The 13,253-nt window shown below is 41.4% G+C and overlaps 1 protein-coding gene across 1 annotated transcript in view; it reads right to left on the bottom strand.

Annotated features, from left to right (window-relative positions):
- The window catches only part of LRRCC1 (leucine rich repeat and coiled-coil centrosomal protein 1), a 24,005-nt gene extending 10,752 nt beyond the window's left edge, over positions 1–13,253 (bottom strand). Inside the window, exons 1-10 of the mRNA XM_061994475.1 lie at positions 13,127–13,253; positions 12,754–12,959; positions 11,939–12,004; positions 11,020–11,187; positions 9,408–9,577; positions 9,094–9,303; positions 8,142–8,341; positions 7,218–7,389; positions 3,854–4,002; positions 2,441–2,645 (exon numbers count right to left, since the gene is read on the bottom strand). Coding sequence (XP_061850459.1) covers positions 2,441–2,645; positions 3,854–4,002; positions 7,218–7,389; positions 8,142–8,341; positions 9,094–9,303; positions 9,408–9,577; positions 11,020–11,187; positions 11,939–12,004; positions 12,754–12,959; positions 13,127–13,185 — 1,605 coding nt within the window. The 5' untranslated portion in view covers positions 13,186–13,253. The remainder of the gene's footprint in view (positions 1–2,440; positions 2,646–3,853; positions 4,003–7,217; positions 7,390–8,141; positions 8,342–9,093; positions 9,304–9,407; positions 9,578–11,019; positions 11,188–11,938; positions 12,005–12,753; positions 12,960–13,126) is intronic.

Genomic DNA, 13,253 nt, shown 5'->3' with positions numbered 1-13,253 from the left:
ACTATAAAAAAGTTCATTAAATATTCTGTATTATATATTGTTTATTCTATAAAATATGTTAATCTTGGAGTTGATAAAATAGGCCAAAGGTATATTCAATTTCAACATTCAAAAAGATAATTTACTTTTATCTTGATTTTAGTCAAGCATTTGACACCATCTCCCATCTCTCCTCAGGTAGTGAGGTGGACTTCAACTGGTTGAAGAAGGCAGAGAGTTGTGATCAATGGGACAGGGCCTGTTTGTGGAGGTCTGTATCTAATGGAGTCCCTCAGGGGTCGGTGCTGAGACTGGTACTGTTCAGTATATTCATTAATGACTTTGATGAGGGAACAGAGGGCACTGTCAGCAAGCTTGCTGATGATACTAAACTGGGGTGGGGGGGTAGCTGACACACCAGAAGGCTGTGCTGCCATTCAATGAGACCTGGACAGGCTGGAGTGTTGGGTGGGGAGAAATCTAATGAAATTCAACAAGCTCAAGTGTAGAGTCTTGCATCTGGGAAAGAATAACTCCGTGTACCAGTACAGGTTGGGGATTGTACTAGATGATCTTTTGAGGTCCCTTCCAACTCTTAAGATTCTGTGATTCTAAAGCATCATGATTATTCTTTGAAAGCTAATTATTAGACAGTATTTGCTACAAGGATCATCTTGAAGACAGGAACAAAGATCTTCCCTTAATAATGTGTTTCAGTTCATAAAAATGATGCTACTACTATCAAAAGAGATCACTTATTTCTAGAAACTTAAAGGACTAAAGAAACCCTCATATGCTATTTCTCCTTTTAAAAGAAAAAAAAAAACCCACACCACAAAAAGGCAGACACTCTCCTCTAAATCACTACATTTTGTACTTTTCAAAGTGACAAGCAAGATAGCTGATCTAAATTGAAGGTCACTTCTACATCTATAATAGTTCCAGGGTATTTACAGGTAAGGAAGAAAATGGAAGAGGTAATCAAGTGCCTGAACAGGAACATAAAGTAGAGGATGGCTAATCCTTAACTTCAATGACACTTGCAGCTTGGCTGTCAGCACACTCCCCGATTCTGTTCCCTTTCAGAGTATCTGAGCAATACCACATCCTAGAGCACCATACAAGCAGTTCAGAGATGTTTCAGGATGGATACATTAGGATTCAGATTCTGCAAGCAGATGCATTCATTCAACAGATTCAGATCATTCAACAATATAATCAACCAATAGAAATAGATATTGGCCACTGAAAATTAACCAATTAATTATTCAGTCAGAAATAGTGGCAGTATCTGATCCAGCATCTTGATCTAATGTATTTGTATACTGAACAAAGTGCCTCTAACAGCAAAAACCATCATTATCTTTCCCAGCAGTAAAAACAAAACAAAACGCACAAGCAAACAAACAAAAAAACCCACACCCCAAACAACCAGAATCTTTAAAATAAGTTCTCAACAATTACTATTTTGTTCTGGTCACAATTCAAAGCATCAAATTTGTCATATGAACAAAACAAACAGAATCACCAGATTTCCATCCTGCTAGTAAGATCTTCAATTATTTCAGCAACATTTAAAAAAACTTGTCCCTCTAACTGTGTATTTTTAGAAGTGGCCTTATATTAATTGAAAATTAAAATTGATACTTGTTTTTAACTACTAATATGCAGAAAAAAAAGCCCCAGCTTTCATTGTTGAAAACTCAGACTTCAGGCTTGTAAAATCTAGTGTTTCACAGAATCATAGAATTGTTTCAGCTACAAAGGACCTTTAAGATCACCAAATTCAGCCTTTGTCCCAACCCTATCAACTACTAGATCATTTCCCTAAGCCCAACAACCAACCGCCTCTTAAACACCTCCAGGGACGGTGACTCCACCACCTCCCTGGGCAGCCCATTCCAATGTCTGACAACCCTTTCAGTAAGGAAGAAATCCTCATAACCAGCCTGAACCTGCCCTGGTGCAACTTGAGGCCATTTCCTCTTGTTCTATTGCTTGTCACTAGGGAGAACAGAACGACCCCCACCTCGCTACAGCTTTCTTTCAGGTAGTTGTAGAGAGTGGTAAGGTCTCCCTTGAGCTTTCTTTTCTCCTGGCTGAACAGCCTCAGATCCCTCAGCCGTTCCCTATACAAGACGTGCTCAAAATCCTTCACTAGCTTGGTAGCCCACCTCTGGATCCTCTCCAGCATCTCAGTGTTCTTGCAGAGAGGGGCCTCAAACTGGACATGGTATTCAAGGTGCGGCTTTACCAAAGCCAAATACAGGGGAATGATCACCTCCCTCCTCCTGCCTGACAACACTGTTCTTGATACAGGCCAGGATACCATTTGCCTTCCTGACTACATGGGCACACTGCTGGCTCATTTTCAGATGCCTGTCAACCAAGTTTCTTAATGTTTAAGACTACAGTAGCTCTCCTGTTGCCATTGCATTATTTACACATTAAAAATATTTACCTCTATGGTTCGTTGCTGCAATCTCTGTGTCTCTATCTTGGACACTGTTTCTTCTAAAGCTTGCATGGCCTTCTGATGTTCTGCTTCTTTACTTCTTGTCTTATTTAACTCATCAGTAAGTCTTTCAGTTTCACCCTTCAACTGTTGGACATTGGCTTGCAGTCTTGCTTTAGCTTCTCTCTCTTTCAATATCAATTCCTTTAACCTGAGAATAAATGCAATAAAGTTGCATTATAAACAATTTAGTAGTTAATTTGATGTCAAACACATTGAGAAAAAGACATTAGCAAATGTCATAACATCTCATCTTGTTCTGTTTTTTTAGCTTTACTATTTACAGCACTGTCAACTACAATCATTTAAAATATGTAAAATATTACTGAAGTCACGTGTGGTGTTACTATATGGTCCTCTATTTTAAAAGAAACTAAACTGGAGACAACCTCATGGAGAGGTCTTAAAGGAAATGACATTTCGGTATCCTTCTGCTTTATGTTGAAGTCAAACACACAGCATCAATTTGTAATTTAATAATTTTTGTCAGAAAATTTTGAAATATCCTTAAATATTTTAATACTGATATAAAAACATCTGTCTCAAAAGAAAATGAACATAATAAGCTTCTTATCCAAGGTGGTAACAAAGAAAAGGTAAGAAGTGAACCTAAAACAAAAAGAAAAAAGGGGAGGGAAAAAAAAAAAAATCAGTCAGTCAGGAAGCACTTGGCTTGTTTCTTCCTTACAAGAACGAAAATAACGTCTTTCATAGGATCATAGAATTGTTTAGGTTGGGAAACACTTTTAAGAGCATTGAGTCCAGCTGTTAACCCAGCACTGCCACCTCCACCTCCACAAAAAGGACAAACAGAACTGGCATCTCCAATCACAGCTGACAACAAATGATGTTCTGCTAGAAAGGAGAACTTTTGAGGAAAAATAATAGTAAAATAGGCACAGAACCTACAACTATGATGATCACAAGAGGATGTGCTGGGCTAGATCCAGACAGCACACTGCTAATGGGCCAACTCTGGCCAGTCAGAAACATCTTTGTTCAAGTGCACTGTGCAGGACAAAAAAATCAAAACTCTGTATATATAAAGTGGAAAGGGAGCCTAGGAATTGAAACTGATGAGACAGCTTGACCTGAAAGAGGAAGTACAGTTATGATACAGATTGCTTGGACAGGAATGGCTAGAAATGGAAGTGACAGACTGACACTGCTCAGAGACAAGAACAGGAAGAAAGCTGTAGAAAAGAATTTCATTAGTCAGTACCAAGAGAAATTTTAGTCCTAACTTAATGTATTTCCAAGTACATTTGAAGTTGTTTTCATTTCTTAAGCCTATAAAATTAATTGTCTTGAATAAAAAAACGCAAAGCAAACTTTTATGCTACAGCACCATTGCCCTACCTGTCTGTAGCGTACACAGCCAAACTCTGAATATTCTTTTCTTCTTTTGCACGTTTCTGTAACTCTCTGACATGCTCTATTAATTTCTTCTCTGCTTGCTCTGCTTTCCACCTCCTTTCTTTCTCCTGATCCAATTCTTGAATCAGCGCCTTAGCAAGAATGTGGTAAGCATCAACTTACTAGGAAATGTTCAAATGTAGCCAAAAATGACAAACAATATTCAAAATTGTAGATCAAGGTAATTTTTTTTTGGTCTTTCTAGAATTCACTGATGACAGAGGAAAGCAAAAGCAACCAGGCCAACCCTCCCTCACAATAAATTCTCTTCCACCTGACATTACAAGAACTCTACTATCTTTTGATACTGTACACAATTATTTCTGTCATGTCCAATTTTAAAGTTTTACTGGGAGACATATGCTTGACTTCAGGTTGTCGTGGTTTGGCCCAGCTAGCACAACAGCACCACGACAGTTTCTTGCTCGATGCCCCCATTCACCCCCACCCTCGTTAAGATGGCGGAGGACCCAGCGAAATGGGAGTAAAAAGATAAGCAAGATTGTTGTGGATTGAGACAAGGGCAGGGAGGGCTCGCTGCCAATTATGGTTCTGGGCAAAACAGACTCCAGTACTCGACTTAGAGAGGAAAGTAGGAAAGTTTATTCTACAAGAAACAGAACAGAATAAAAGCAAAAAGGGAGTAGGATGATGAGAAAATTACAACCAGCACTTTAAGATCTCCCTCCCCCATCCCTCCTTTCTTCCCGGGCCCAGCTCACTGCTCCCGATATCTCTACCTCCTCCCCCCGCAACAGCTCAGGGGGGCAGGGAATGGGGGATGTGGTCAGTCTCTCACAGATGGGCTTTGCCGCTTCTGTCTTCTCAGATGAGGATGACTCCTGGCATTCTTCCCCTGCTCCAACACGGGGTTCCTCCCCCGGAACACAGTCCTTAACAAACTTCTCTGGTGTGGGTTGTTCCCAGCAGCTGTGGCTTCTGCCGATACAGGTTCCCTCACACGGGACACAGTCCTTGGTGAATATCTCTGGCGTGGATTCTTCACCGCGGTTGCAGTTTCTGCAGTTGCAAGGTCCCTCTCTTGGGACAAGGCCTCTTCTGGGCATAAGTTTAATGAGCTGCTTTGTCGTGGGTTCCTCCCCACAGTTGCAGCTGTGGATATTGGGTCCCTTCCTCGGGACAGGGCCTGCTCCGGCCATAGTGATAAAGGGCCCCTCCTTCGGGACAAGGCCTCCTCCGGCCAAAATCACTGTCCCTGGCTCGGGGCCTTTAATGAAGTGAATCGCTGCCCCTGGTCCGGGGTCAGCTTTAGCAAAATGAGTTTCTGCCCCTGATGCGGGCTCATTATCAGAATGAGTCTGTACCGCTGATGCGGGGTCTTTAAAGAAATGAAAATAAATCTCAGCTTCACCAGTTCTCTCCATAGAATGCAGGGGAGTCTCTGCTACAGTACACCTCCTCCCTTTCATCACTGACCTTGGAGTCCGCATGGTTGTTTCTCTCACTGTTCCTACTCCTTACACCACCACCAGCCAGAAGAAGAGAAGAAGGGGCAGAAGAAAGAAAGAAGATGGAGGAAGACACCTCCCCTTCCGGCTTCTTCTTAAAAAGTGATCGTGGAGGCGTCTAATTGGCTCAGCCCCAGAAGTGAGCCTTTTCTGAGCTGGGGAGAGTTGTGAGCAACTTCTTACAGGAGCCATCTTTGCAGCCCCTTCCCTCATACCAGAAAAGGCTGTCATGTCAAACCATGACATTCCACCCCTCGCCTTCACGAATTGCTTTTTAAGGAGGTGTTAAAAATCCACCCCTCGTCCCTTCACCAAAGGTAGAACCACTTAAAACCTCAATAGTCAGCAGTACAGTTCATGTTTTGCCCGTTACCACTCCCAATTAGTATCCTTGTCTCAAATTTAATCTGTAATGCTCCAAGTCCCACAGACTCGGGGCCCCACGTTGGGCGCCAATAATGTCGTGGTTTGGCCCAGCTAGCACAACAGCACCACGACAGTTTCTTGCTCGATGCCCCCATTCACCCCCACCCTCGTTAAGATGGCGGAGGACCCAGCGAAATGGGAGTAAAAAGATAAGCAAGATTGTTGTGGATTGAGACAAGGGCAGGGAGGGCTCGCTGCCAATTATGGTTCTGGGCAAAACAGACTCCAGTACTCGACTTAGAGAGGAAAGTAGGAAAGTTTATTCTACAAGAAACAGAACAGAATAAAAGCAAAAAGGGAGTAGGATGATGAGAAAATTACAACCAGCACTTTAAGATCTCCCTCCCCCATCCCTCCTTTCTTCCCGGGCCCAGCTCACTGCTCCCGATATCTCTACCTCCTCCCCCCGCAACAGCTCAGGGGGGCAGGGAATGGGGGATGTGGTCAGTCTCTCACAGATGGGCTTTGCCGCTTCTGTCTTCTCAGATGAGGATGACTCCTGGCATTCTTCCCCTGCTCCAACACGGGGTTCCTCCCCCGGAACACAGTCCTTAACAAACTTCTCTGGTGTGGGTTGTTCCCAGCAGCTGTGGCTTCTGCCGATACAGGTTCCCTCACACGGGACACAGTCCTTGGTGAATATCTCTGGCGTGGATTCTTCACCGCGGTTGCAGTTTCTGCAGTTGCAAGGTCCCTCTCTTGGGACAAGGCCTCTTCTGGGCATAAGTTTAATGAGCTGCTTTGTCGTGGGTTCCTCCCCACAGTTGCAGCTGTGGATATTGGGTCCCTTCCTCGGGACAGGGCCTGCTCCGGCCATAGTGATAAAGGGCCCCTCCTTCGGGACAAGGCCTCCTCCGGCCAAAATCACTGTCCCTGGCTCGGGGCCTTTAATGAAGTGAATCGCTGCCCCTGGTCCGGGGTCAGCTTTAGCAAAATGAGTTTCTGCCCCTGATGCGGGCTCATTATCAGAATGAGTCTGTACCGCTGATGCGGGGTCTTTAAAGAAATGAAAATAAATCTCAGCTTCACCAGTTCTCTCCATAGAATGCAGGGGAGTCTCTGCTACAGTACACCTCCTCCCTTTCATCACTGACCTTGGAGTCCGCATGGTTGTTTCTCTCACTGTTCCTACTCCTTACACCACCACCAGCCAGAAGAAGAGAAGAAGGGGCAGAAGAAAGAAAGAAGATGGAGGAAGACACCTCCCCTTCCGGCTTCTTCTTAAAAAGTGATCGTGGAGGCGTCTAATTGGCTCAGCCCCAGAAGTGAGCCTTTTCTGAGCTGGGGAGAGTTGTGAGCAACTTCTTACAGGAGCCATCTTTGCAGCCCCTTCCCTCATACCAGAAAAGGCTGTCATGTCAAACCATGACACAGGTGAAGACATATTTAACTTGAAATGATACAAAACATACTCGGTATGTTGATTCCTCTGTGGCATTTGAATTAATTTCTTCTACTTTTTCTACATCGCTCTGTCTTCTGGTTAATACTTCAGCTTTTCTTCCCACTACTTTCAGGTCTTGAGTATCCAAAGATGTATTGAGATGACTGGAGCATGGACGTTTTAGAGAATGCTTATTCTCCCTGTAAGGACAGGACATCAATGCATATTTAAGAATACACAGAGTTTAAACAGCATCAGGGGACTTGGACACTTACATAGAAGAAATTTTTACAGTTCTGTCACAAAACTGAATTGCAGAGAGTTCAAAACCATGTAGAAAATAGTTTGCAAGCAGATCATAAATGAAACAGCTAAATTCTGATCTTTAGCTGACAAAAAAAACATCTGTGCTACTAGTAGATGCTATCTGAAGAACACAATCACATAGATCTCAATTTCAGAGAAGCAGAGTAGTTGTAGAGCTACAGTGGCAGACTAAACTAATAGATTCTGACTTATATCTTCTATTTATCACTTCTGATATTTAGTATAGAAATCAAAATAATTACTAGGGCATCCTTTGTTTTATTCTAAAATACGGACAATTATATTCTTGGCCATCATTCTGACACCATGAATCCTTTCTTAATTTAAATGACTCAATTCTGTCTGCGAAGAATTCTTCTGTCACCACAATTTAAAATAAAGATGAAAATATAAGCCGTTGAAATTCTGAAAGTGTTTGTTTTCATTTCCTTTTCACCTAAAGACAGAAAATGCTCATATAAGAAAACAACTGAGTGAAAGCCTCAACAGATAATTAAGAGCGTTACTAACAGAGCTAATTTACCCAACCTACCACTTTCATTAAAGTGTTTCAAGTCAAACTATGTTCAATCTGACAACATTCAGCTTAATTCCTCTCAGCCTTACACAGCAAACATTGGTATACCTGTCAGTTATTTTGTTCTTAAGATGACTTGCAGGACACTTAGTAGATAAAGTAGTTCTACGATAAGTAGGGATCTTGCTTCTTTTCACCACCTTTCTGTTCTCTTTCTCACTCTCATTTTCACTCTCAGAAGTTGGATCTGTGTCTCTCTTAGCTTTGAGAACATTTGCAGGAGTTTCCCTTCTTGAGGTATCAGATACCTAAGAACAGATTGAAGTTTTACCTATAGATTTTACAGTTTCTATCTTTAAAAAGTTTACACAAAGTAAGTTTTATAGAAAATGAAATAATTGCTTCCATACAGCCTCTACTGTCCTTGCTAAAACGTTTGATGGTTTTAAAGATAAAATAAACTCAACAGAACAGCACGCTTGAAAACATTGAGTTATATCTTCCTGAAATACCTGAAATGTGGTAAAATCTTTAGGCAAAGAAGTTTGATGCAAAATGTAAAACAAACACAGCACTGAAATGCAAAAAAACCCGACAAACATGCAGGGTATGTAACAAACTGTTACAGAAACATCCCTGACAAACACATCATACCAACTTGGCCATATCAGCAAATTTAATTTTCACTAACTCCATAGTCCAGATAGTTTTTTGGATTTCATATTTTACTCTGGCTCAGTTACTATATTGACAGCTTCAGGACAAATAATGCCAGAAAACAATTTACTTACATAATATGATCAGATAGTTCTCCCAGTCCCATATCTGTATTTTTTATTCAGCATGAAAGTTTTTGTGATTCAAAGTGCAATCTTGAGTTTTAAAGACTTGTTTTTATTTTATTCCTGGTTTCTCAAATTTATTAAGACATTAGCACACAGCCAGCACACACATACCAGCAGAAATGCTCCAGTCTGTCCCAGCAAATGTTTGCCTTATCAAAAGGTACATCTCATTTTACAAATACAGTTTTTTGTGAAAACGGGGAAAAACAACGCACCTTTTGCAGTATCTGTGAAATCTGATCTTCTATTTTTTTAATCCTCATCTCGTTGAATATTTTATCAAATTCAGCTTTCTCTGGTTCTGAAGAAGAGACAGGCTCTGTAGAGGAGCTGATGGCACTTTGTACCGGTATTCTTGTACGCTGACGAAAATAAGCTAACGCCTGGTCGATATGTGGTGTCGCCACCGGTAAGGTAACATAGTTCTATCAAAAGGAAAGACAATTCTTGAAACACCAATGAGTTGCATGCAATAAATAAGTTTTAAAAGAAGTATTACTCTAAAATCAGTACACATAAACTATAGCACCTGATTTTTGGATGAAGGGCACTCAGATGGAACCAAACAGCCCCAAATGTCTTCTAAACACTGCATATCTGATGAGTTTTCTCCTGCCGGATCCACTGGTTCACCAGAAGTATTTCTTCCATCTAGAGCTGTTAATTGTGGCAATGTCTGAAGAACAGTTTCTCTGTAACCTTGAGGAAAAGGCCACTTTTAAATTGAAATTATCTCTAAAGGAGATGTCTAGTGTATTTTATGTACCATGTCATCTTACATGATTAATTGCATTTTTAGTAGAAGGAAAAAATACCCCAGTAGTGAGTTGTCTACCAAGTACCTCACCTTTCCCCACCCATAAGGCTTTCAACAGCCATTACAAACCAAATTAGCTGGGAAGGTGCCTGCCTAGTCCTGGTCCACACAGGGATTTCCCCACCACCATCTGCAGTTGCACAGAGAGCCCTTTATTATTGACCTATTGCACCAACAGAGTTGCATCCAGTACAAGGATAGACAAACGTAACGGAAAGGCAAGTTCTGAAAGGGCTGAGATCATATTTTTTCAATGAATGGAAGAAGGCATTATGAAAATCTAAGGCACTGAAGTTAAATTTCTTTAATAGAATTTGGGCTTCTGAACACTGCAGTTTCAGAAGTGCCACAAAAGAGGCATGTAAACACTTCCAGAAGAAAAGCAGTGGAATTTTCTAAGTTATCCAGGTAACTTTAATAGTCCTGTTACTGCTTCTGTGGTGCCTGAATACATTTGTAAACCTTGTTTATGGAAAACACTACCTAACACCTTATTTGACCTCCCAATTACCTCTGAGGGTACTTTCTAGGAACTATACACATATTACATCTGTATCAGTTACATGCTCAGTATATGGTTGTTATTTTTGTATTATTGCGACTCCTACTGTTCTACTTTTTGTAATGAAATTATCTTTGAGCTGTCCTAAAAGTATTCATCCTCCACTTCTACAGGGTGTAACATTCAACCAGGGTGAAAAATCTACCCTCAAACCAGAAGATCTAGGCAATGCAATTGGAAGTGATGTATCCACATGCATTCCTCCAACTCATCTCCATGTTGCCTAGTGAAACCCCTGCCTCCTATTTTTATGAAAATGCTAATTATTGCAGAGCATCTTAGAGTATGCCATTGCTTAGTGAAGCTGTAGGAAAAGGAGGCAAGGCTAAAAGTGCTTATTATCGATCTTCCTCTTGTGGTCTTTATCAGCAGAAGACCATCTATTTCCCACGCCTATCCTATTTCTCTATGGTTAAAATATCTCTAAGTATATTCTTCAAATTTGCCACCCACCCACCTTATAATATGAATACCCTCTTCCTCCTATTTCTGCAATACTTTATCTTCCCATTGCTCTTTGTCAATCTCTCACCTTGACCTAAAATAATATGTGAAATGCTGAGCCTTATGAAAGCATCCAGCATTGAATATCGGGGAAAATATTTATTTTTAATGGAACACAAACTAATTTTGACAGAATTTATATTTTTGCAGGCTGGTCAGTTTATGAAAGAACTTGCAAGCTTCAGAACCTGGCTGACAGGTTAAAGGAAATCACTGACCTAATGAGCACAAAGCAGCTGCCTAACATGAGATCCATACCTGCTGTGTGACAAACTGGATTGGCTTTTCCATTTTTTTCCAGCGTCAGAATTGTCAAAGAGTACAGTCCTTTTGTGCACTGAAGTAAGTGATTCATACTGTTTATGCAGTTGCTGTGAAGGTCAATATGGCTAATCTTATGACTGCTTCCATGAAGGCACTGAAGTCCTGAAAATTGGAGAAAAAAACCCACAAAATAATGATTTCTGCTATGATCTCAGACTAAGGGTTTAGAATAAATGGCACCTTGTTGGAAAATATTCAGTACACAGTACATTATAACTGGAAGTGAGAAACCACTTTTGCTTCATATTCTTGTCTACATACATTAATTAGCTATAGTACACTACCACACAGTACAACATTTTAAGCTAGTTGGGAGAGCTTCAAAGAAATAGACTGGTTTCTAATTGTTAAGCAGCATGAAAAAATAAACATTTTGCTTGAAGCTCCTTTTCATAACTCAGTACATTAACAAACTTATTACCTATGTTCTTTTAAACTTCCTATTAAAAACTCTGTTGATTCTTTAGCTTAAAGTTTTACTTAGAAGCAACAATTGACCACACACATTGTATCCAAAGTTGAATTTTTGTCCTATAAAAAGTGCAGATATAAATCTTTCAGAAATATTTTCTAAGACTATTGCATTTTTCACTTTGGAAATAAGTTGGAAAGGTTTACTGTACTACTTTATGAATACGCTTGGCCTCATCAAATACAGGAGAACAAACCTTCAAAACAACTCTTGATGTCTGTAACTTGAGACCTGAGAGTAGAAGCAATTGCCACCTTTAGTAGCATTACTCGGGCAACTGGCTGAACTATTAAAACTTCTAAAAAAGCACTTGGTCAATTTTTGCAAAATTAAAGTTAGGCAAATGCTTTTAAATGCACTGCACATAACAAAATCACTTACCAGAGAGATCATGTATATGATTGTATGACAAGTTCAGTGTAGTTAAATTAAAAAGTTTTTCCAGCCCTAAACAAAATGAGGAAAAAACAGCAGTAAGATTTTTCAGAAATATGTTCTGCTTTTATCAAATTGTTTTGATTTGTAAAGTAAGCCTTTAAAAATCATAACTATAAATTATTACAATAAAGTATATAATAATAATAATTTCCTTCTAAATGACATTTTGCTATAACAGTGTTTATAGAGACTGTATGCTTTGTTTAAAAACTACATAACAACATAGTTAGTAGCTCATACTAACTTCATGTAACCTTAATTATACCAAAGAATGGTAGCAGTTCAAAGGGACCTCAAGACATCATCCAGTCCAACCCTCCTGCTAAAGCAGGTTCACCTCAAGCAGGTCACACAGGAACACATCCAGGTGGGTTTTGAAAGCCTCCAGAAAAGAAGACTCGACAACCTCCCTAGGAAGCCTGTGCCAGCGCCTCCTCACCCTCAACAGGAAAGAAGTTTTTCCTTGTATTTAAGTGTAACTTCTTGTGTTCCAGCTTGTACCTATTACTCCTCGTCCTTTCACTGGACACTACAGAAAAAAGTGTCGCCCCATCCCCCTGACGTACACCCTTTAGGTACTTATTTAACGAGGTCCTCCCTTAATCTTCTCTTTTCTAGGCTAAACAGCCCAAGGTCCCAAAGCCTGCTTTTCTTACAAAGATGTTCCAGTCCCCTGATCACCATACTCATACTTTCCCAAAGCAAGCTTTAACACAACTTTCAGAGTTGCTAAGTGGACAGAACTAAATGTTGCAGACCCTCCACTTTCGTTATCAGGTTACAGGACAAGCTTAGAGTGCGCAGATTAGCCAGAGAACTCAGCCCCTCCATCCGGCGGATTTGGTTTGATGACAGATCCAAATGCTGCAGATTCCGGAGGTGGCTGAGCCCTTCGATTCTGGCGATGCGGTTACAGTGTCCGTTGAGTGTGCGCAGGTCCGAGCTCAGGGAGACGTCCAGCAAGCTGCCGAAGAAAGGCACCTGCCGTCAGCCGGGCGGCTCCATTCATTCCTGGGCCGGCGCCACACACTCACCCCCTCGCCGCCCCGGTGCCCCGCCACGACCGCGGCCTCCCCTTGCCCGCGCCGGCTGCCACGGGGCACCCGTCCATCCTTCTGGCAAGCTGCTCACCTCTCGATGCCCTTGCCCATGAGGCTGAGCTGCCCGGGGACGCGTCTGTCCCCCGCCATACTGCTGAGCCACCGACGCTCAGCACCGCTCCGCTTCAAACTTCCCTCGCCTCGCAACGGCGCCGCGC

Source organism: Colius striatus, chromosome 4 (genome assembly GCF_028858725.1).
Source record: "Colius striatus isolate bColStr4 chromosome 4, bColStr4.1.hap1, whole genome shotgun sequence".
Classification (NCBI taxonomy): Eukaryota; Metazoa; Chordata; class Aves; order Coliiformes; family Coliidae; genus Colius; species Colius striatus.
Note: the sequence above shows the minus strand (reverse complement) of the source record. Positions and strands in the feature narration are given on the sequence as shown.